The sequence below is a fragment of the Sturnira hondurensis genome, unplaced genomic scaffold (assembly GCF_014824575.4).
Source record: "Sturnira hondurensis isolate 20B ecotype Veracruz unplaced genomic scaffold, ASM1482457v3 Scaffold0008916, whole genome shotgun sequence".
Lineage (NCBI taxonomy): Eukaryota > Metazoa > Chordata > Mammalia > Chiroptera > Phyllostomidae > Sturnira > Sturnira hondurensis.
The window spans coordinates 263,871-287,799 of record NW_028081547.1 but is presented as its reverse complement, the minus strand read 5'-3'; the positions used below and the strand labels follow the sequence as shown (position 1 = coordinate 287,799).

General features: G+C 41.2%; 1 protein-coding gene across 8 annotated transcripts in view; it reads left to right on the top strand.

Annotated features, from left to right (window-relative positions):
- The window catches only part of KCNMA1 (potassium calcium-activated channel subfamily M alpha 1), a 728,885-nt gene extending 705,995 nt beyond the window's left edge, over nt 1–22,890 (top strand). For 3 of the 8 annotated variants that reach the window (XM_037056362.1, XM_037056368.1, XM_037056360.1), the window contains 3 exons: nt 5,953–6,147; nt 7,982–8,100; nt 9,656–11,412. In XM_037056362.1, coding sequence (XP_036912257.1) covers nt 5,953–6,147; nt 7,982–8,100; nt 9,656–9,905 — 564 coding nt within the window. In that variant the 3' untranslated portion in view covers nt 9,906–11,412. Of the gene's footprint in view, nt 1–5,952; nt 6,148–7,981; nt 8,101–9,655; nt 11,413–12,141; nt 12,171–19,183 lie in introns of those variants that run through there. The other 5 variants (XM_037056369.1, XM_037056361.1, XM_037056365.1 and 2 more) reach the window with 4 other exon arrangements.
- Nucleotides 22,891–23,929: the final 1,039 nt, after the last annotated feature.

Below are 23,929 nucleotides of genomic sequence, written 5' to 3'. Positions count from 1 at the left end.
TTTGAAATAATTATGTCCTTTCAAAACTCCATTGACATTGATCTTAAATTTTCTAGAGAAGTCTCTGGCTAGTCTGATCTTGCATTTTAAAAATATACAGCATTGTATCAGGTTACTTTTTTCTTCATTCTACTATATATGTTGAAAGTTGTTAAAAGAGTATATTTTTTAGCCCTGGCTGGTGTGGTAGCTCAGTGGATTGAGTATGGGTCCAGAAACCAAAGGGTCACCAGTTTGATTCCGAGTCAGGGCACATGCCTGGGTTGCAGGCCAGGTCCCAGTAGGGGGAGTGAGAGAGGCAACCACACATTTCTCCTTCTCTTCCCCTCTCCCTAAAAGTAAATAAATAAAATATTTTTTTAAAAAGAGTGACTAAAAAAACTACAACAATCAAATATAGTGCACAAGGCTTGATTGCATCCTAGTTCAAAGTGAACAGTTATAGATATTTGAGAGACAATGGGAGAAACTTAAAAATAAAAAAAATACAGCATTGTATTAGGTTACTCTTTCTTCATTTAATAATTTTTTAAAAAATTTATTCATTTATCTTTTTAGAGGGGAGGAGAAGGAGAGAGGGAGAGAAATATCAATGTATGTTTGCCTCCCGTGTGTCCCCCGCTGGCTGCTGGGAACTGGCCTACAACCCAGGCATGTGCCCTGACTGGGAATCAAACCATGATCCCTTAGTTCACAGGCCCACGCTCAATCTACTGAGATACACCAGCCAGGGCTCATTTAATAATTTAAATCCAATATTTACATCACACATTACAGGTGTACGTATTGGCCTGAAGCACTTCGCTCCTCAAACTTATTCATTCTGTACTCACTTTTTTCTTATTTGCTTGCTCATTTTTACCTGCTTGAATTTTGTTTATAACTTTAATTTGTGAATACTTACCATTTATCAGTATAACATCTGAAAAAAGAAAAAATATCTACATACTTCTTTATGTAGTTTCAGTGAACTTAGTTTTACTTCCATATTACTAATTTTGTGTGTGTGTGTGTGTGTGAATTTCAATTCTACAACATACTGCTTTTTTATTTATCATGATAAGAACGTTTAACATGAGATCTACCCACTTAACTTTTTCAGTGTACAGCACAGTATTGTTAATTACTGCTTGTTAACAGATAAATATTTGGCCATTACAAGTTTAGTTACCTTTTAACTATTTTTTAACATCTTCATTGAAATATAATTAACATCATGCAATTCACCCATTTAAATGTACAATGTAATGGCTTTTAGCATAATCACAGATATGTACAGCTATCACCACAGCCAGTTTTAGAACATTTTCTTTGCTTTAAAAAGAAGCCCATACCCATTACCTCTCCCCCACTCTCCCCTGTCCCAGCTTTAAGCCATTAATCTACTACCTAGCTCTATACATTTGCCTTTTTGGATATTTTATATAAATGGAATCATATAATGTATATTCCTTTGTGACTGACTTCTCTCACTTAGCATAATGTTTTCAAGGTTCATCCATGTTGAAGCATATATCAGTATTTCACCCCCTTTTATGGCCAAATAGTATTCATGTGTGGACATATACTTTGATTATGCTTTCACTAATTGATGAATCATTTTCACTTTTTGGCTATTATGAATGATGGATGATGGATATAAACATGCATGAACAAGTTTCATGTGGACGCATGTTTTCATTTCTCTTGGGTATATGTAGAGTGAAATTGGTGGGCTTTGTGGTGACTCTGTGTTTAACCGTACGAGGAGTTTCCAGACTGCTTTCCAAAAGGGCTGCCTCGTTCCCACCAGCAGTCCATTAGTGTTCCAATTTCTCCATGGCCGCACTGACTCTTTTTTTTTTTTTTTTAAAGATTTTATTTATTTATTTATTTTTAGAGGGGAAGGAGAGAGGGAGAGAAACATCAATGTATGGTTGCGTTTTGTGCATCCCCTGCTGATAGTTAGCCTGCAAGGAACCGGTTTGCAACCCAGGCATGTGCCCTGACTGGGAATCGAACCGCGATCATCTGGTTCGCAGGCCCGCGCTCAATCCACTGAGCTACGCCAGCCAGGGCTCTCCATGGCCGCACTGACTCTTAATATCATCCATCTTTTTCATTATAGTCAGCCTAGTGGGTGTGGAATGATATCTCATGTTTTTAATTTGAGTTTGACTAATGACTAGTGATGGTGAGCATCTTTTCATTTGTTTGTTTATGATTTGCATATCATTTTTGGAGAAATGCTTATTTAAGTTTTTGTCCATTTAAAAAAGGAGGAGATTTGTCTCCATGTTGTTGAATTGGAAGATTTTTTAAAGTATATTCTGGGTACTAGACCTTAATCAGATATATGATTCAGGAATATTTTCTCTCATTCTGTATGTTTTCTTTTCACCCTCTGGAGAGTGTCCTTTGATGCACAACATACTTTTAATTTTGGATTTCAATTTATCTGGGGTTTTTTTTTTTTTTGCTTGTGTTTTAGGTGTCATATCAAAGAATCCATTTTCAAATCAAAGGTGATAAAGATTTACTCCTATGTTTTTTTTCTAAGTGCCTTATAGATTAACTCTTATGTTTAGGTCTGCGATCTATTCTGAGTTAATTTTTGCACATGGAGGGAGGTAGAAATCCAGCTTATTCTTCTGCACCAGTTGTCGTAGCAATGTTTGTTTCACAGGCTACCATCTTTCTTCAGAACGGCCTTGATACCCTGGTTCAAAATCAATTGACCACAAGGGTATGAATTTATTTCTGGATTCTCAATTCCATTCCAATGATGCAGATGCTGACTGTATGCCAGTATCGCACTGTCTTTGTAGTGGGTTTTAAAATTAGGAATGTGAGGCCTCCAAGTTTTTTTTTTCAACATTGTCGTAGCTTTGTGGTTACTTGCAATTTCACATGAATTTTAGAATCAGCTTATCCATTTCTACAAAACATGGTCTTTAAGGTTTTGATAGAGATTGCCTTGAATATTTAGTTTGTTTTCAGGCATATTGTAATCTTAATTATATTAAGCCCTTTCCATTTACTTAGATCTTCAATTATTTACAGCAATATTGTAGTTTTCTGTGTACCAGTCTTGTGCCTCCTTCGTTAATACTTATTAACTAAGTATTTTATTCGTTGTATTACTTTTCTAATTGGGATTGTTTTCTTAATTTCATTCTTGTTTTATCATTGAAAGTACACCGATACACAAATGATTTTTATATATTGATTCTGTACCTTGCAAAGTTGCTGAATTTATTCATTACGTATAATAGCAATTTAGCAGATTCCCTAGGACTGTACACAAGGTGGGGGGAAGTAAGTTTATGGTTGTTTGTATGAAAAAAGGCATGCAGGTTAGATTATTATAATCGCTCTATTAATTCTGTGTTCTGAGTATTCACAACTGTGAACTGACTCTAGCCCTACCCTGTGTATTGAAGATTATGTTCTCAGAGAATAGGGACAGTTTTGCTGTATTCCTTTCTGATAGGGATGCCTTTTATTTCCTTCTTGCCTGGCTGGGACCTCCAGTGCTGCGTTAAATAGAAGTGACGAAGGCCATTATTTCCCTCTTGTTTCTGATCTTAAGGGGAAAACATCCAGTGTTTCAACATTAAGTTTGATGTTAGCGGTGTGTTTTTCATGTATGCCCTTTATCAGGTTGAGGACGTTCCCTTCTAGTCTTAGTTTGTTCAGTGTGTTTGTCATGGAAGTCTATTGGACTCTGAACTATTTCTTACCACATCCATTTTAATTTCAATATTGTACATAACAATTAGATAAATTGTATGAAGTAAGCTTTCTTATCACATGATCTTTGACTTGTTAAAGATACTCTATATTTTTTAAAATTTATTATGATTCCAAAACAGATTTTCCTTAACTTTTAATTTTGACTGATTTCCTTTACATCGTAAACACACTGATGTGTGTTATACCTATCAGATAATAGATATAAATATATACTCTTTTTCAAAAGAGTACTGTGGTACTCTTGAGACACACTTACATTGGCTCTTTGGCTTTCTTTACACCCCTCTACATTTAAGCAAGGTCTGTTTTTCAGTGTACGGAGTCATGGGTGTTCTGTTGTTCTTCCTGTGTGCTGTTCTACTCCCCCATCGGTCTTGATCCAGAAGGGTGATTTCAATGCAAAGACTCTTGCCAAAGTTCTGTGTCCAGTGCTCACTCATTTAATGTGCTGCAGGGCCCAGGAGTGGTCTCCAGCTTCTAATAATAAGCTCTCTGATGGTGGGGAAGAGGATTTACCTTGGAAGACTTTGGAAATGTTTGTATATCTGCTGGGAGCCTACTCCAAAGGCCCCCCCCCCCCCCCCATGACCCTCAGGAGCCGTTCCTGAGTCTCAGTGGGGCATTAGATTGGAGGCAGACTGGCAAGTGCAGACTCAGGGATGAAATGAAGGGCCTTGTTTTCCACCCTGTTCCCCACACAAAATGTAAAAGATTTATATGAAGGGAAGGTTGGAAATCAGCTGACTGCTCCTGTCATCATCAAAAGATCCAAGTCTCTGATGTTAGGCCGACAATATTTATCAGTGCTTCCTGTGCACACTTTTCTAAGTGCCTCACATGTATTAGTTATACAGTCCTTATAACCACTGTATTAGTGCACTTCGCAGGTCATGAAATTGAGACAGAAAAGTGATAATAACTTTCTAAGGTCATGCAGCTACTAAGTGTGAGAGCAGCATTAAACCCACAGCCTGAACCTTGTCCTTTAACCTCTATCTATCTATCTATCTATCTATCTAGTTATCTACCCAGTCAGATAATAGATATAAATCTATACCATTATGTGTACACACATACACACGCCAGCAACATTTCCTCCTTTACTTGTCCTTGTTCTGCCTGTGCCCTGCACAGCTGTGCTCTGGTAGAGCATATATACACTGTCTTATGGTCAGACTGGTTCTGGATAACACTTGTAGTTTCCTTACTTTTAGAACTACCAGATGTCCAAGCAAGATGAGAACCTAACCTTACCTGATTTGTTCCCCACTCGATTTAGCCAGCTAAACTGTCTTAGAAACTGCTGAAGTAAAAATGTAGCTGTCTTTCCTAACCTGCTCCCAAAGGTCCGTACATCCTCAAAAGCCACAGGCAATATTTGGTTGGAATTTAGCCTGTTTGATTTCTTATTACATGGGAGAATGGAATGCAGACCCTTAACTGAGATTTTTTTTTTTCAAATTAGGCTGGGTAACAGATGTCTTCTTGAGTTCTTTCACTGGACATCCTATTAATTTTTTAAAACTCCCATTATTTTATTCTTAACAGATCTGTTATATGTCAGGTGTGAGATCAATATACACATGGAGGAAGCTTCCCTAATAAGCTGGGTTTTCCTCAGACTCCTGAGGTTACATAAAAAACAAAACCAAAAGTGCACACACCAGAACATGCACCTCATTGTAAATTTCTCTGGCACATTTAATTGACTTCTGGGTAGGACAGTATCAAAGCCTGTGTGACAAGTTGTGGAGCCTGTGGCCTTAATGATGCCCTTGGCATCTCCTTTGCACACAGAAGTTTTGCCATTGAGGGGAGGTGGCTTCCAGGCACACGGGCGACGGGACCTCAGAGGTGGTTCAGCTTGGCTCCGCAGCCTGGAAAGGCTGCATTTTATTACACATGTAAGCAATATGTACATTCTGGGTAACGTTAATTATGGTAAACACCAACAATTTGGACTTTAGCCCTTTCATAAAAATCTTCTGAATTGGGTTTTAAAAGTCAGGCTCTTGTGGCAAAACCAAGTAAGAGAGAAAAGAATGGAATAATTGGAGGCTGCTGTCTTTTTACTTCCCAGGTAAAAATTTTTTGAAGAGACAGACCAGGACTTTAAACAGGAATACCAGGACAAGTTGTCATTTGGATGTCGGTTGTCGTGACTTTAGGATGTGTGCTTCAAGGACTCCCTCTATCTCTCTTTCTGTCTCTTCCCAGACATACTTCAATGACAATATCCTTACCCTGATACGGACCCTGGTGACCGGAGGAGCCACACCGGAGCTCGAGGCTCTGATTGCCGAGGAGAATGCTCTTCGTGGGGGTTACAGCACCCCCCAGACGCTGGCCAATAGGGACCGCTGTCGAGTGGCCCAGTTAGCACTGCTGGATGGGCCCTTTGCAGACTTGGGGGTGAGTGCAGCACACAGAGATCACCTGAGCCTGCGCTTTGGTCCGAACGAACTAGGTGCCAGACAGTGACAAACTAAGCATCTGTTTTTTCGGCCTTCTAAAGTAAATAACTATAAGAGGTGGTATTTACAGCTTACTGTATATCAGGTACATGCTCTGCATGTGATCATTCATTTCGATGCTCATGGCAATCCTTTGATGTAGGTTCTATTTTCAGACCCTCTAAGGAAACTGAGGCTGAGAGAGACTGAAGACTGGCTCGATCAGGAATTGCATCAGGAGCCCTGGCTCCTGAGCCTGTGGCTTACTTCCCTTGGGTATCTTCTACCAAGAGATAGAAGATAGCAAGTGATTTCAGTATGCAGTCAAATCTGGGAACATTTTCTACAGGGTCTTAGCATAGTTCAGGGCTACTTAACCCCAAATGCATATTAATGGCCCATGAGGTGCTTTTGCAATTCACTGATGGCCATGTGCAGTCCCCGGGTTTCTGAGTTTTTGTGTCTGGACAGGACCCAGGCACTGGTGGTTTTCAAACACCACCGGTAAGGATATGTATCCACTACCACTGGCCAAACAATAACATCTTGTGCAGATCCTTTAATGTTGTTCATTCCTGATCCAGGTCTTTTAATTTCTGTGGCTGGAATTAGTCACTCTCCTCCGAGCCTCCCTGCTGCAGAGGTGACCAATGCCTCCCTTTGGATTCCATGCAGCAGCCTGATTCAGCATTTTCGCAGGCGTGTCCAGTCTTGACCCTTATTCCCAGCCCTACTCCAGGGATGAGTTCAAGGGGTGGAGCCACGAGTCTTAGGATCCAATAAATCCATTGCACAAACAATAGTATTACTCGAGGAAAGGGGTACTCTCTCCATTTCTTCTGAAGCTGTAATAATAACTTGCTCCATATTTTAGTTTGGTTATAGGCACGGGCATTTGTTAGACTGGACTTTTTTTGAAAGTCAGCTCCTGTAACTAGTGGCTCTTTTAACTATCACTTAATATATCATTTTAAGGACCAAGGGTTGAAACAATGGTAAGATTCGGCTCTGCTTGTATTCTCTAATATGATGCCTGCATGGAAATCCCGAAGACAGGACAGACAAATGCAGTCACTTTATTCCCAGTGAAATCCTTCTTCAGTGCCCTTCCTATAACACCTACCTGAATCCAGCATTTCCAAGTGAATGAATTTGCTTTCACATTCCACATCAGGCTCCAGACTCTCAGAAGGTGGTGGTGAACTGATTAGAACTGTGAATTCATTATTCAGCCTGCAGACCTCCAGCTTCTGGGAAAACATTTTCTCTTCTGTTCTTGCCATCTTTGAGGTCTGTAAATTGTGCTTTTCACACAGTTCTTACCTGAAAGAGTCTGTCACCATAGTACCTGGTGGGGTCTTTTCTTCTCGCAGTGATTTTAATTATCACTCAAGCAGTTTTGACAACACAGTCGGATCACAGTGATTACAGCCAAGCTTGGGGCTAAACACAAGCACCGTTTTGCAGAGCCGGTTTCTTCTAAACATGCATCTGAGACCTTCAAGCTTTACACCTTATCTTAAAGTGAGGGAGAAGTGCGGTCTCCTCAGAGCTCTCATTGCTACAGATGGAAAGCTAGAGAGAACCGGGGGGAAACCTCATTATTATTTGATCCCCCAAAATATTGGGTGTAGGCTGTTAGCCACACTGACTGTTTCAGCTACAGTCCTTTACAGATCCTCCAGCTTGAGAGACACCAAAACAAGCCTTTGGAAAAGGCCCATTTCTCCCTGGACCTCTACTTCCAAGCCAATAAAAATGATGTTTCTTTCTGTTCTTTTGTTGTGTCCTAGGATGGTGGTTGTTATGGTGATCTGTTCTGCAAAGCTCTGAAAACGTATAATATGCTTTGTTTTGGAATTTACCGGCTGAGAGATGCTCACCTCAGCACCCCCAGCCAATGCACGAAGAGGTGAGTATGTTTCCCCTCTGCCCTCCCACTGAAAGGCAGCGATATAAATGACCCTTCTGTCCCCTACGGTGAAGGCAAAGGCCCATACACATGTTATCAACGTGCAAATTACTCTGCTCACATTCAGTTCAACTTTGAGTTATGGGAAGCTTTCTTTCTTTAATTACTAATAGCAGATGTAAAGACATTGTGGGGAGACCTCAAGTTTTGTAGGATAGTTCTATCACCGAATTACAAATGTTTGAATACATGTATCTCCTTCAAACTCCAGCTACTGGGATAATTCTGTTGGTACCTAAAATAGAGATGTTTCATATTGCTAGTAGTTAAGATAAATGATTCCTTTGCTGTATCTTAGATGCTTATATTTTTACTTAATACATTTTAATTGACTCATTTACTTCAATATATTTATTTAAGAAAATATATATTGGCACCTGAAGCAGAAATGATAACAGTTCATGTTGGCTAGTTGTATTATTCTAATATGCATCAAGAAATAAATTCATAGCAGCCCCAAATTAAGAGTACATCTTAGAATCATCGAAATCAGTGTGTGTACAATATACCCCAGGTAACAATGCTACAGAGTTGAGTGTTTCTCAGCTCTGCTTGAATATTAGAATTGCTGAGGGTACTTTCAAAAAACACCCTGGTTAGTCTGACTTAACTGGTCTGGAGTGGAAATAAAATGTGTTAATGCCCAGAGACTGCAGTGTATAGCCAGGGTTGAGAATAATTGCCGTAGACGAGTGGGTTCTTGAAGTTTAGTGAACATGAGGGTCACCCACAAAGCTGTTAAAACACAAGCTGCTGGACTTCTTGCCCAGAGTATCTGATTCCATACATTGAGGGTAGGGTCACTTAAGAATTTGCATTTTTAAGAAGTTTCCAGTGATGCTGATATCTCTGGCCTAAGGACCATACTTTTGAGATCCACTGCTGTTGATGAAACTGATTTTTTTAAGTCATGTCTGTTCATCAGAGAAAGCCTGATCAAATTGAGTTAAAGCAGGACCAACGCATAGGCAAGAAGTTGTTTTATGTTCTTCCATTAGTAAAATCCCCGCCAAAGTTGATTTTTAAAAAGTAGAGAGTGAGGAAGGACGAGGAAGATGCTAGATTATGGTAAACAAAGACCCTGTGGTGTGTGTGTAGGATTGTCATAGCGTTCTAGAATGAAAGAAGTCCATGAACACAGTGCAGTCCATGAAACCCTGCATGTACTTGGGCTACTCAGGATCAGAGGTGAACTTGACATTGCATTGAAAGGGTCATGTAGATCATAGACAGCACAGTTTGGTTTTCCCATTACCTGGCACTGATCAGCAGCTGGGATGTCAGGGCTCATGGCGGGTCTCCTCTGTTGAACTAAATAGAAGAAGATTTCATTCAACTTGGAAAGTAATTCTTAGCACCATGGCCCAGCAGCTATAAGTCCTCCTTCCAGATCTTCTAGTGGACCTGAGGAACAGACAGGTTCCTTTTGATTCAGACAGGTGAAACGTCCACACAGCCATCCTCATTCTGTGACCTCTTCATTCTCCCCCTCCAGGTATGTCATCACCAACCCCCCATACGAATTTGAGCTCGTGCCGACGGACCTGATCTTCTGCTTAATGCAGTTTGACCACAACGCCGGCCAGTCCCGGGCCAGTCTCTCCCATTCCTCCCACTCGTCCCAGTCCTCCAGCAAGAAGAGCTCCTCTGTTCACTCCATCCCATCCACAGCAAACCGTCCGAACCGGCCCAAGTCCCGGGAGTCCCGAGACAAACAGAAGTACGTGCAGGAAGAGCGTCTCTGATATGTGTATCCACTGCCACCATGTGTGAAACTGTATCTGCCACTCATTTCCCCAGTGGGTGTTTCCAACAGTAACTTTCCCCGTTTTCCCCTGTAGTCCCCCCTTTTTTACACATATTTGCATATGTATGGTAGTGTGCATGTGGTTGTCATTTTTATTTCACCACCATAAAACCCTTGAGCACAACAGCAACTAAGCAGAAGGACCAAAAGTTATTTATGATTCTAGGGGGGAAGTAACCCAAAGGCATGCTCCAGACATAAATAGCTCACTGTGGGAATGAGGTTGCAGGTTAGCAGAGGCTTGCGACCCACCTCAGTTAGGTGAAGTACGTTGACCTCGTTAATTTAGTTGATGTAGAAGAAAAGTTCATTCTGATTTTTCAGGATTATCAGGGTGCTTTGGGTTTTGACTTTGTTGTTGTTTTCCTTTCTTTTTTATATACACACAGTAATATAGCCACATGTTTATTTGAAACAAGCAACCAAAAAGGAACAAAAACATATCAAATGTTTCCACTCTCTGGGCTGAAGGATCGTGAAGCTATTGAAAAGCTTTCTCCATTTGTGTAGATGTTGATTAAACACCTGCTCGGCTGTAAGAGAACAACCGAGGGGGTTTTTTTCAGCTGCTAACCAAGGGCTATAGTCCCAGAGCCGGCTTCCTTTGGGAGTTCCGGGGAACATTTCTGCCCTTACTGTGGAAGAAAGAATAGTGTTCCATTCATGGATATATCAAATTCTAGTCATTTAATTTAAGAGCGAAGAGGTTTGATTGCATATTAAATTGTTATTCTGTCTCCTTACGCTGCCATATGAATAGCTACTTTTTTTCTTTCACTTTTGACATTTGGGATGAAAAGCCATATGTATCATAAATATCATATGTAAGTCATTAAAAACTGCCTTCCTGGGACTTTTACATCTTTTAAAAGGTGAATTACTTACCTTATGTACAGAATAAATAATGCTCAGGAAAGAGCAAGTATTTTTCCACACATTCTCAGGGGACCTTTTTACTCCCCTCTGTTTGATTAGCTAGGGCCCCCATGACAGGTAGGAGCCAGGGTTGGGCCGTGGTGCAGGGAGAGGAAGATAAACCCAGCAGCGGAGCCTCTTCCGGTTTTAGGAGCTGGCACGATAAATTGACCAGAATGTGGGAGGATCAAGCCATAGTTAACCCAACAAAGACAGAAGCCAGCCACCACCTTAAACTGTTGGTCCCACAGCAGAAAGCTGGTGGGAGAATCCCTCCTCATCAGCTCCTGTATCACAGCCAGTTCCTTAGGCAGGCGGGGGACAGTCCTAGGGAGTCGCTCCTTGTCACTTTGTGGTGGGGAGGAGGAGAAGAGTGTAACAGTGAGCCAAATGTATTTTGGTATAATTTTTTGTTTTCTTTTTATCAGTTAGTGAGCATGAGAGGAAAGGTAGAAAAATATCCTTTTTTTCTGTACACAATTGTCAGATGTTTTATGCATGCAAATCATGCTTTAGACAGTATAGTAGTTGTTAAAAATAGGCCCGTTCCACCTTAACCAAATTCTTATATAAATGGACTAGCCCTGAGCTGGTATATGCATATTTGAAATGTTTACTTAAAAAAAATCCATCCAACAGTCCAGGGGTGGAGGGGAGAAGAAAAATGTCACAGCTGTAGCATCTCTAAAAAGGTGTTTTTATGGTGAACAGTTTGGGTTTAGATTTTGGACCCCCCTGTCCCCCTCCAAGCATGACAGTTTTGAAGATTTGCTTGCTGTGTGAATTGACAAGCACTTTTACTGACAAAATGGTAAGGCTTGGTCAGAACCTCTGCCCGCACACCAAAGAAATGGCCGGCATCATTCAAACCAGTGAAGGGGTGCGGAATAACTGTATACATGTACATTAAAAAGCCCTGTGAGTAGAAGTTTTTTTCAGATTATTTTTGTCCCTATATATTGATTTATATATTATGTATAACTATCTTTTTATATATAACTATATAAATATTTCTCTACATATACACACATACACATTTACTTGTATACATGTGTATTTGTGTGTATATATACGCACACACACACATCCCTAGTTTTGGACCATGAAGAGCTCTTCATGCATTCTTTGCAAAGGAGGTTATAAAGTTATGCCCTCAGAACATTTATAACTATAAGAATGTGCCAGTTAAAGTGCTCAACAGGAAATATGACAGTTTAAAAGCATTGTAAAACTCACATAGCTTACTTCTCTCTCTAAAGTGCAACAAGGATGAATAGAATGGGCCAAGGTATGACAATTAATGGTTCTGCATGACCTAGCCACTGCTGGGGGTTTTCTTCTATAACGTTGTCCTTGTGAAAACTTTTGTGACATTAAAAAAAAAGGAGTTACAAATTTTATTCTGTTATTGGTTTGTTTGTTTTTATTTCCGTTGTTCTGTTTGTGGTTTTATTTATTTTGTTTTGCTTTTCCCCCACCCCATGTCCCCTCCTTCCCCCTTCCTTCCCCTCCTTCCTCCACTTTCTAAATTGCTCAGCGCAATGAGGCTGTGCTGCTGCTACTGCTAGATCCCTTAGAGTTTGTTTTGGTGTTCTTGGGTTTGGGGCTGGGTAATTTGGGGGTGACTTCTCTCCATCTGGCTTGCCTTTCAATCTGCACGTGGCCTCCCTGCCCACCTTGGTACCTTGCTCCAAGTTCAAAAGCATTTTCCCATCAAGATACCCAGCTTCCTCCACTCCTCCCCCCATTGCCAGAACCCCAACCCAGTCCCCTATCAGTCTGTCCACATCTCTGTGTTTATCTTGGCAAGACCTACTAAATCAAGTGATGACACCAGGTGATCAACTTTTCTGGAAAATATTTGCAGCTATTCGATTTGGCAAACCTGCTTTTCGATATTTTATCCTCCTTTCTGTTGACATCAGGAGGGTTATTCATAACAAAAGCACTGGTCTCCTTTATATGTGATCAGTATGACCCCAAATTCAAACTTTCCAGCTCTGTGTATCAACTCAGTAGCTCATACCCAGCTATCTGGGGGCTAACAATTAAGTCTCTGTTACCCAGGTCTCTCCTGCCACCTGCCATTCTTACACTTGTTAAATCCCAACCAGAGATTGGGCAGATAGAGAGAAGTAAATCCAAAATGCGTTTTATATACAATCTGTTAGCAGCTCTGATGAGATGATATTGTGATGGGAATGGAGTGGGACCAGACTGCGACATGTGATGAAATGTTGGTTTTTTTTCCTGAAGTTTGGGCACGGGATTGAGAGTTCAATATACTTGGGTAATGATATACTCAATGACGAAAGAGGTATTATTATTACTTCTATTTCGTTAGCCAAAACGGCTATATTATACTTTTTTCAGTAGAACAAACAGTCTGTTTCATTGTTTTCTGTGTGAAGCCAAACTTCCCATTCCTCTTTCAGGTTGTCCTAGGGAGGAGGCATACACATTTTATGTCTTTCCTCTTTTCCTCTCCCCACCAAAAAGAGAAACAAGTAGGTAAGGATAGAAAGTGAAAGAGTTATTTGAAGACAACATATATGCATTTAGAAACAACACTAGAAACTCAATTCTTGGCAACAGTCTAGAAAAGAAACGATTTTTAAGCCATTCTGTCCAATTTGCTTTAGGCTTCAAAAGGGGTAAACCTTAAAAAGTGAATAGACCAGGAGGTTCAAACCTCCTCTGCCTCGAACCACTGATGGCAATGACGTCATCATCATCCCTAAGGACTGCCATTCAGGGTCCTTCCTGAAGCCACTTCAGATGGCTAACGAGAAAGCTGGACGGACCCCTGTATGTATAGTCAGATTTATCCCACAGTTAGGAACAGTTTCAGATTATGTTATCAATACTAAAGGTTGTGACCCAGAACTCTACTCACAACAGGTGCTCAATATATACTTTGAAATAAGTCAACCTTAAATATGTTTATATCTTTCATCCACTTATAAATGATCTCTACACCCTTGGCTTATCTTTACAAAAAATACAGCACATGCCTGTAGGTGCTTCACGATGCTGCTGTTCTGTTGGCACTGTCCAGAGCTGGGTTCATAGCTTCTGAGAACGGGGAACAACCGTCCTGCAGCTCAGTGAGCAGAGAGACTGACTGTGCCTTCTGCCAGTCTTGTCAAGATCCCAGGTGACCAGAAAAACCTTTTGACTGGATCTTCCTCAGCATGGGAGAAGCTGAAAGGTGTTTGCATCCCAACAGAGACAATTAAATCAACCTGCCAGGTTCCTATAGCAACAGGCTCCTGAAGGAGAAAGAGGAGAGTAGGGAAACTTCAGGGCCTGTGGAACTCAAGACAGGGCAAAATCAATGTTTCAGTCAGCTTCTTTCAGTCCATCCCTGCTTTGTCATAACATGAGAAAGAAGTAGCTGTGGGCACTTGTCACTGTCCTGGTTGCATGTCTCCCAGCAGGAGGTTGCACATTCATTGCGAAGGGAAGTGATAGGGATTATCTCTGCCACCTGCCACCTGTCACCTGAAAGGGAAGTGTGCAAATGCTGCCCTCCACGTATTGAGGCCCAGGAGGGGGAAGTTGGCTCTGCCCAGTGAATGGCAGCATTAGACTGTCTGTTAATGGAGGCAAATGCAATCATAGTGGACAATTGCAAAGAAGTGAGATGGTTTTCGTAAACAGAAACTGCTGTCATTCTGGTACAAATGATTTTCATTTCTATAAAATAGCCACACTTTACCCGTGGAGAAGAAAGGAGGCAGCATGCGTGGGGGCCCACTGGGAGCCCAGGGGTCTGCGGGGCAGAAGGCAAATGCCAGGCTGCCGCTCAGAAGTGTGAGATGTGAAGCCACACAGCATTACCTTCTGAAGGCTGAGCTCCTCGTTAGCTGTTACTGTCCTCAACTGTTTTCTCTATCCAGATGGACTCTTTTCCTTTCAATCCCTTTCTCTCTAAACCTCAGCTGGTGGTACAGTGAGAAGAGGGCCAATTATTCCAAATGTCTTTGCTGATCCATCGTCTCCCCTTTAATGCATCCTCCTCTAGGGAGTGGTTATGTGAAAAGGCTAAATCCCACAGCACTGACAACCCACAGAGCCGACAAAGAGACTCAATTTTCACAATGCAGTCTGTTTCCCTGCTTCTGGGTCCCCAGCAGTTATGTTGGCCCAGATCTGGGACCTTCCCCACCATTGCTTAATGTTCTGGGATTGTATGTGGCTGGAGGAAATGCTGACCCTTATTTTGGACCCTTCAGTCTCAGTGATGACAGTAACAGGGAAAGATGGAGATGATTTGCAGGTGGGGTAGGGGTCTCTGGAGTGAAAGCCGGTATTTCAAAGACACAGGTACCACAGGAGGGTCGCAGCCCTGATCTCCTCAGACAGAGCACCAGGTCACTCCTTCTCACCTTCCAGGTGAAGACCACCCCACTAAATAAATCCTCCTCTGTTGTCTCCACTGCCACAGTCCCCAGGCTTCAGGTAATCACCTCTCCCCCAGTTCATAATCATTCTTACTCCCAGCTCTTTTGCAATCATACTGAAAGATCCTGACCATCCTCGTGTGCTGACCTTATACTCCAAGCCAACACCTTAGTGACTGTGATGGGCCAGACACTCTTCTAAGCGCTTTCCTTATATTAACTCATTCAGTCCTTGAGACAACCTCAGATGGAGATGCTGTCGGAATCTTGGTGTGAAACGTGCAGAATCTGAAGGATAGATTTGTTCCAATTCACCTAGCCAGGAGTGATCTGAATGGAATTTAAAACTAAAGTCTATGATCATTTTGCCTTTACGATAGAATGCTTGCTTGCTGCTATTACTAAAAATTACTAATAGTCTTCACAGCTCACATTGACTTACCATGTAACTGGACCTGTGGTAAGTGATGCATGGAAACCAGTCCCTTTTACCCAAACTGCATTAAGAAAGTCCTATCACTAACCCTGTTTTATAGAAGAGAAACTAAAGCTAAGATACATTTCATAGTGACTCGCTCAGAGCCATGCAACTAGTATGTGAGAGAGCCAGATCCATTTAAGCTTAACCCATTGCCCTACGACATCTCCTTGGCCTACACCTCGTTGCTTGTCCATGCCGGACACATAGTGGCCTGTCTTGATAGGGGGTATCTGCCAATGGCAGTGTAATTATTTTGCCAGCACCTCTCCACAGTTATTTCCCAGGTTTTATCTTGTTCTCCTAACCCACGTGCCACAGACTGTGTGCAATGCTACTCCTTTCCTATACGCACAGCAATGACAGCATGCATATCTCATCCTTAAGAAGTTTACAAACAAATGGGGCTCTTTTTCTCTGTCTGTGAGAAGGACCTCATGGTCGGACCTAATGCTCTTCTCATCTTAGAGTTGCAATAAAGTTCCCAGAAACCTTTCTGGCACATGCAACGAGGCAAGGAGAGAGAATTTGAATTTATCCTAAACTCCTACTTCAGCACTCATTGGCATTGCTTCTGTGAACACCCTTTCTAATGGTCAATTTTGGAGGCGCCCATTGGCACAGAGTCTTTTTTGGAAGGCAAGATTCGATAAACCACATGTCATTGTCATACCTGAAACACTCTCCACTGGAGCAGAATGACTGGTGATCATTCAGTGTGTATTCCCGTGAAGCCCTTTGGGAGAATCTGTTCATAAAATACCTTTGCCCCCAGACATTTTAGTACAATGCTCAGAGCATTAGTATATTTCCTCCACATTTCTAAACCACTAAATGAGGCACAACTTCCTCAACATTCTATCTAACCAAGTATCCAACAACACGTACACTTTTATTTTACAAGCCACTCAAATGAAAAAACCTGTCTCAGACATAATGAAAACCTCAGCTCATCACCAGGGTGTGCTTTAACCCCATTCCTTCTTGTGCGGAGGCCGGGTGGCCAAAACACAGGAGCTACCCTATCTAGAATTTATGGCAAGAAACTTAGAAGGAAAGAGAAAGGAGCTTACATGGGGAAATAATCCTCTCTTTCTTACAGACAGCAGAAGGAAGTTGATATTTTTTCTGCCACGAAAGGTCAAAATGCCCACTTTGAATTGAACTGTAAAGACTAACTCCTGAACAATTATTGTCCGCAGCAGTTGTAAAAATTTCAACAGATTGCAACTGTCTTAGGTCTTTCACCCAAAAGACCTGCTCGTTTTTGTAAGCAGAGTTCACTCTCCCTCCCAGGCTGGCAGGTCCAACCTAGCACTAAATCCCTTTGAAAATCCGTCCGAAAGATGCCATGGCCAAAACCAAGGGCAGCTCAGGCAAACAACACAGGTGCTAGGTTCAGCGCTCCTAAAACTCATTTTTACACATAAACCATTGGGAAAAGTCATAGTTTGAAATTGTTTCAGCGTCCTGGCAATGCTTTTAAAACATGATAACCATCACACTTTACTCCTCTCTGAAAGGTTAGCTTAATCGTAGATCACAAAAAATTGGTTTCCACAAATGCATAATGGTTCATCTATGTCACACTTGAACTAAATGGTTTTTTAAATGGAGCTGAAATTATTTTGATGTGTACACAGTCCCCGGTTTCTATACAACCTTTTTTAACCAGCCCATCAGGAACCTTGCCTCTAAAGCCTCATTAATAATTCAGATGTGCTGATGACTTTAAAAGATCTATGGAATTGAAGCTTGGAAAAAAAAAAACTCTGCTTGACAAAAAGATAAATGAATGTAGAAAGAAGCTGTAGGAGTCTGGCAAGCTGTAGATCATCTCAGAACAGATTGTAACTTTATCATTCTGTCAGGGGGAATAATTTAAAGCACTTAATCAGTTAGCTTCACTGTGAGGATGTAGCATTATGAATTCCTATCATCCAATCTGTTCAAATCAAAGTGAACTTAATTATAATAGGTGAGAGAGCCAAAGCAGCAGAGAGGGAGGTGGAGAATAATCCAAGAGGCAGGAAGTTTTCTGGGGGTAAACGGAGCCGCTGAACAAAGGATAGTGAGTAAGCTTTCACCGAGACGCACCCCAGCTCCATTGACAGAGCATTTATATTGAGGGCTCGGGGTACTGGACACAGCTCTAGACCAAGGAGAAAGAAGCCAAGTGGTCATGAGCTAAGCATGAATGCTGAATTTATAAATCACCAGGCAAATGGGGACACACACCATGCTCTTTTCTGTCACTCCAGGTAAGCAACTTTTGTTGACATGGGAGTCCAGGGCCATGACAAGGCATGAATTGTTCTGTTGGGCAGAAAGATGGCCCGAGAGGTCATGGTATCTATAGCAGTGGGTATGCTTGGAAGCTTTTCCGTTTTTCTAAGCCACTAAATGAGGCACATGATTCTCAACTTAGAGTGTCCTATTCTCCCAATCTCTTCGTATCTATATACATGGCCTATTTTCCAGAAAAAATACAGTCTGAGAAAGAGGTTAGGATGAGAGCTAAGTCTTACAACACAGCACTGAACTGCTAAGAGGGTGCTAGACCATTTGCATTCTCACCCTGACCCCCAGATGCTGTGACTCATCACTCTTCCTCAGCCATCTCTGCATTTAGGGTGGAAATGAAGTGTCAAGACTTCCTGGAGCTCCCTTGTTAACAGCTTCGGTCATTATTTTACACTCAGTTAAGACAGTGCCACTAGATAGTCTCTTTAGAACCTCATCCTAGCACAGAGTTTTCTTTCTGGAGTTGAAAGTCATCTTGGAATCCTCTGAAACCATTGGTTGCTGTTCTGGTTTTTAGTCTCATTGGCCTGCAAAATTTGTGAATTTACTTTAAGACCCTCAAAACCGGCTTGCAAAAGAACTAGCAGATTGAAATGGTTTAGATATAACTTGAAGTATGGTTTTTTACAAGCAAAGCTAAGTGAAGGCTGGGAGGAGACCCCGCATAAGATTCTAGATTACTCACTCTGCAGCAGAGATGGTCCCCCTTACATTCCACCCAAGTCAGTGGTACACAAATCTCTCCTCAGGTGCAATGTCTATACCTACCTAGTATTTGATATATTTAGCATCTCCTTCCCACCAAAGCTTTTTAGGCCACTAAAGGAACGCCAGAGAACATTGCCAGAGTTTGTTTTCCAGCCCTTCTTTATTCTCTGAGGTTCATTCATGGTGCCTCACCTCCTAATGGCCCATTGGTCATCACTTGCTATGGCAACAGAGGTATGTTTCCGGGGTTCTGCCTACATTGCACTGTTTCTTTAGCGATGACTCACTGTCAGCTTCTATCTATTACCTTTTTGCATTTTTCAATGAACTTTCCAAAGGCTTTACTCTAGGACTAATTAAGCTTCTCATTTCTCCTTCTTGTTCTCTATCCATTTTGCCCTTTAGCAGAAAAGAAATGGTTTACAGATGAACCGGATAATGCCTATCCCAGAAACATTCAAATCAAGCCCATGAGTACGCACATGGCTAACCAGATCAACCAATACAAATCCACAAGCAGCTTGATTCCACCAATCAGAGAAGTTGAAGATGAATGTTGACTCCCAGGAGACCAGAACTATTTTTTTAAAGCCTGACAAACTTCATAAATGGTGATGTGACTTTTCTTCCTCTTACATGCTGAATCACTGGTGGAAACGTTAGGCTAAGCGACATTGGCAAGAAAATAAAGTAGACAGATCTTTCTCTTTGTCTGCCTTGAATATTGCTTCCATGTATTTTGGAAAAGAAATGATTTTATTTATAAATGAACATACTTAAATAGTCATGTATAGCCTCTAGCATTTTAAATTATTTTTATTTATTAGAAAGAAAATATATTTTTCCTTTGTTTTCACTGTCAAATACCTTCCCTATCTCTAAACAATGCAAAATCAAAATGAATATGTGGCCAGACTCCTTAATATGTATTTCTCTTCTTTGTCTTTTTCTTTGAGGAGAATGATGGTCACCACCACAGTTAATTGTAACAAAAGGAAATGGATTATCAGAAAAAAACTTTAAATGGTTCAAAGATGTAAACGTATTTTAGTACATTCAAAAAAGAAGACAAAAGGGGCAGGTGAATTTCCTGGGTGGGTGTGCATTTTGGCTGCACTGACACCAGCTCTTAATAAATGGAAACATTTATTTTCACAGTTGAAAGTCATATTTTTGTAGTTTTAGTTTTCATTCTGTATTTCTTATCCCTTTGTTCATATACTTAAAGGGGAGACCTTCCTGCAGCTTTTCTACAATGGCCAGGTCAGGTTTACCGAGCCAACCAACAGTACCAGGAGAGTTGTGAGCACGCCTGGGAATGCGGAAATTGAGGACCAGATGCACAGGAGACATTGCTCTGTCTGTTGTTCTGTGGTGGGAACTCCCACACACTGTTGTGCTTCACATTTCATATCTCTGAACTTCTCATGCAAGTATTTCAATTATGAAAGGGTCTGGTGGGCTTTTCCCACTCCCCAAGTCTCAGAGATTTTTAGCCTGAAAGTTTATGGTAAACATTAATGAATGGTTTTGCTTCACAATAGGATATAATAATACATTCATTCTTTTTTCACTGAATTTTGTTGAAAAGACAAAAATTTTCTATAATCAAGGACACAACTTTTGCCCAGATTTTTGCTTTTCAGGCTTTCCTTTGGTCACTGGGACAAACAAAATCCACAAACTTGCTACAACGATATAAAAAATAATAACAAAAGGAAAGCAACAAATGCACTTAAAACAAACTGTTAGAAAGGGCCTTGGAAAATTACCAGCAGCGAAATCCAATGTGTTAGCCACTTCAAACTGTGGTCAAAAGATTTGTGTAGCCACCAGACACAATTACCGCGTCTCACAGCTCTGCTGCCACTTGCATGCTCGGTGTACGGTCGTCCCAGGTGTACGGTCGTCCCAGCAGCCATTACGTTCCAAATGAGTCAGCAAGTCTTCTAACTTCGAAATTATCCATCTTTGATACAACTATCAGGGTCTCTGGAGAAGCATGGATGTGACAGTGATTTTTATTTTCTTAAAAATGTGAACGGTGGACACTCGAAGAAACCAAACTTACCAAAATATCCCCCAAAGTCCCATAATATCTATTCCATTAATTCTTTAGGCCATGACCCTGTGGTACCTAGTGTGTTAGCGCACATCAGATCAGAGGCAAGCAACGGAGTCACCATGAAAACACATGCCCACTAAGTGCTCCAATTACAGCGTAGGCAAAACGCGCTTCCACCTCCGCCCCTGTGGTGCCAGCGCCGTCCTGCTTCCACCGTGTAGGCGCCATCCTGAAGTGACTTGTCAGACTGTGTTGTCACATTTTGTAGAATTAGTTCTATAAAAGTATTGTGATTATAACGTATGTCCAATTGGATTGTTTAAAAACTACTTATAACCAATTGCTAGCCTAACTCAGCAGACTAAAATGATGTCAGCAGTTTATATTCAGGCTTATAAACATTTCCTGGTTTCCAACAGAAGGAATGTTGGTTTGTGGGGTGAAACTCTTGCTAGGATTTTACACCTTCTTGAAAGCCAGGCCTTCTCTTCCACGATGATTTTGCACTGGGGTCACCTTAGCACATTCACATCGATCCACACTCTTCTTTCCTTCATGAACCCTGGGGGACTCTTCTTCACCCTTGTTCCTACAACCATTTCTGAGTTCCTCCCAACTATTTGGTCTCCTCTGGCAGGTGATGGTGGCCACCTAAATGGTCTTAGATGGACTTAGGCCACAGAGTCCCATGCCTGCTCGCCTCTCTCCCCCCTCTCTCCGCACCAAGCCAGTCTGGAAACAGACGTGTAAACTCCAGGCCCATCAATGCTCGAGATCTGAGTCTGAACTTTAAAGAAATACAGCTGAGATGGTTCTCTACAACAAAGGTATTCCTCCCACGCCTCAAAAACCTAATTAGTGGAGATCCATTTTCTTCTAAGTTGGAACAGGAAGCTCATGCTCTTTTACCTTTGTAATAATGAATTGGTCTGGGCCAGAAAATAAAATCAGGCATGCTTTTAAAGACGTGTGCAAAACTGATTGGTTGGTGGCTCCTTTGGCGAAAGCTGCTTCCTGGTAGGTTGAAAGTGAAATGAAAAGAGAAACAGGGTTGTGCCATCACTGAGGGGCTCAACAGAATGTCAGAGCTCTCTGGTTTCTTTTGGTTTGTTGAGCTCTCTGGCCCTGAGGAAGTGCTCACCGCCGTGCCCACCACGACAGACTCATCATTCTGGGTAAACTCAGTATAGACCAGTGATGGCCATCTCTGGCACAGTGTTGTAAGGTCCTGCTCTCCTATCCCAGGTTGGGGTTCAGAAAAGCCTTTTTCCCCGAACAAATTTTCGGGGATGCATTGGGCATCAAAGGCTCACCAAAAGGCTATTTAAAAAACAGAAAGCATAGACTTATAAAGGCATCATCACTATCACCATCTGTCTTTTTATATTATATTTTTACTTTCACTAGAGAAATTTTATATTTTAAAATATCACCTCGAGCCATTGTAATCCACCATAAAAAAATGATTGTGAGTAAGACATGTTGGGGAACCCCCCAGAAACTCTTTCCCTTGATAGGTTGGGACAGCTTTTATATAAAATGTAGTTGAAGGCTTTAAATAAAGTGAGGATTCAATCTGTTTAGGATTGGAAATGGGGAAATGAAAACACTTAAGAAAATTGGGGATATTTTCATGTGAAAAGGTAAGAGTTCCACTGTATTACTAATGGTTTCATTGAAGGTTCTAGGACTACATCTGCACATAACTAGCTATACATTTTGGAAATGCACTTTAAACTCTCTGAGTCCCCGTGACCTCTTTGTAAATGAGAGGGATTCAGCTAGACGACTCTAAGATCCCTTTCAGTTCTGAGTGGGCGTGGCCTGAGTTAGGAGTGGGAGCATGGGAACTGCCCCTTGGAGACAATCTTGTCCTGTGCTGGACTGATGCTCCTCTGAGCTGTTCCTCTCAGGCTGTGCTCCGAAGGGCCATGTGCGTTTTCTGCTCTGGACACAAAGCAGTTAGTTTCATTTTTCTGCTATAGAATTTGGAATCTGTTTAGGTTCAAAACACAAATTTCAAAATTCATATTCTCCTGAACCACACTGATTAGATTTTTCTGAGTGTTCCTGGGGTTTTCTTTGCAATCTCATTCCTGCCTGCCCTTTTTCTTGGTCCAACATTCAGTTTTGGTCAATCCCTTCACCTCTAACCCATATCTCTAATTTCCATTATGTAGTTTGAGGCTTATGAATACTAGATTCCTGAAGTTTTCATCATTTTTTATTTCTGCATGCACATCTGGGCTTTAGGAAGTAATCAGTCTTATATCTCACTTTATTCCATATTCTCTGTTTATTTGATTTTTTTTCTTTCAGTTGTACACTATCTCTTTGCTACTTACATTCATAAGTCTAGTTCTGATTTATCATTTTTTATTGTTGAAGAGAACCTCAGTAAAAGAAGCAAGGGAGGAAGATATAAAAGGAGGAAGAGATGTAGAAAGAGAGAAAAAAAATACCAAACCGACTGACTGGTGAGCCTCCTTATTCATAGAAGACTAAGCAAATCCATTCAACTTGTACATAGAGTTCCGGGGCAGAATCTGTCTACTTTCTATTCTTTCTCTGTAGTCTCCCTATTTCTATTCTGTTCCTATTTGCTGCCTCTGGAGTGGTGGTAAAATCACCTACTACCACGGCCCATGAAAAGGCCTTCACTAGGTAGAGCTTGACTTATCATATTTTAAAAATGGAAGTATCTGAGAATTCATTAAAACCAGCCTGGTTAATCACCTTTCTGCCCTGCCTCTATTCATCCCATGTTCCTGAAGGGCAGTTTTTTTAATTTTCTCTTTAGAACAGATGATTTAAAATTTAAATTCCATGTTTATTTGAGGAGGTAAAGTGGTCCTTTGGATTTATTTATGAGAGAATAATAGTTAGAAATGATTTCCAGCCAGGTTGTGTTAATGTGACTATATTGGTGTTTAAATGAAGTCTATTTTGATTGATTGTTGCCCAAGCAATAACAGTTGTTAATATTTTCAAAATTGCCACACAATAATTCAAATACTTTAGGAACTACAGAGCCTAATTTCCCACTCCTATTTTAAGTTTGCTGGGAACACACACAGAGAGAAAAC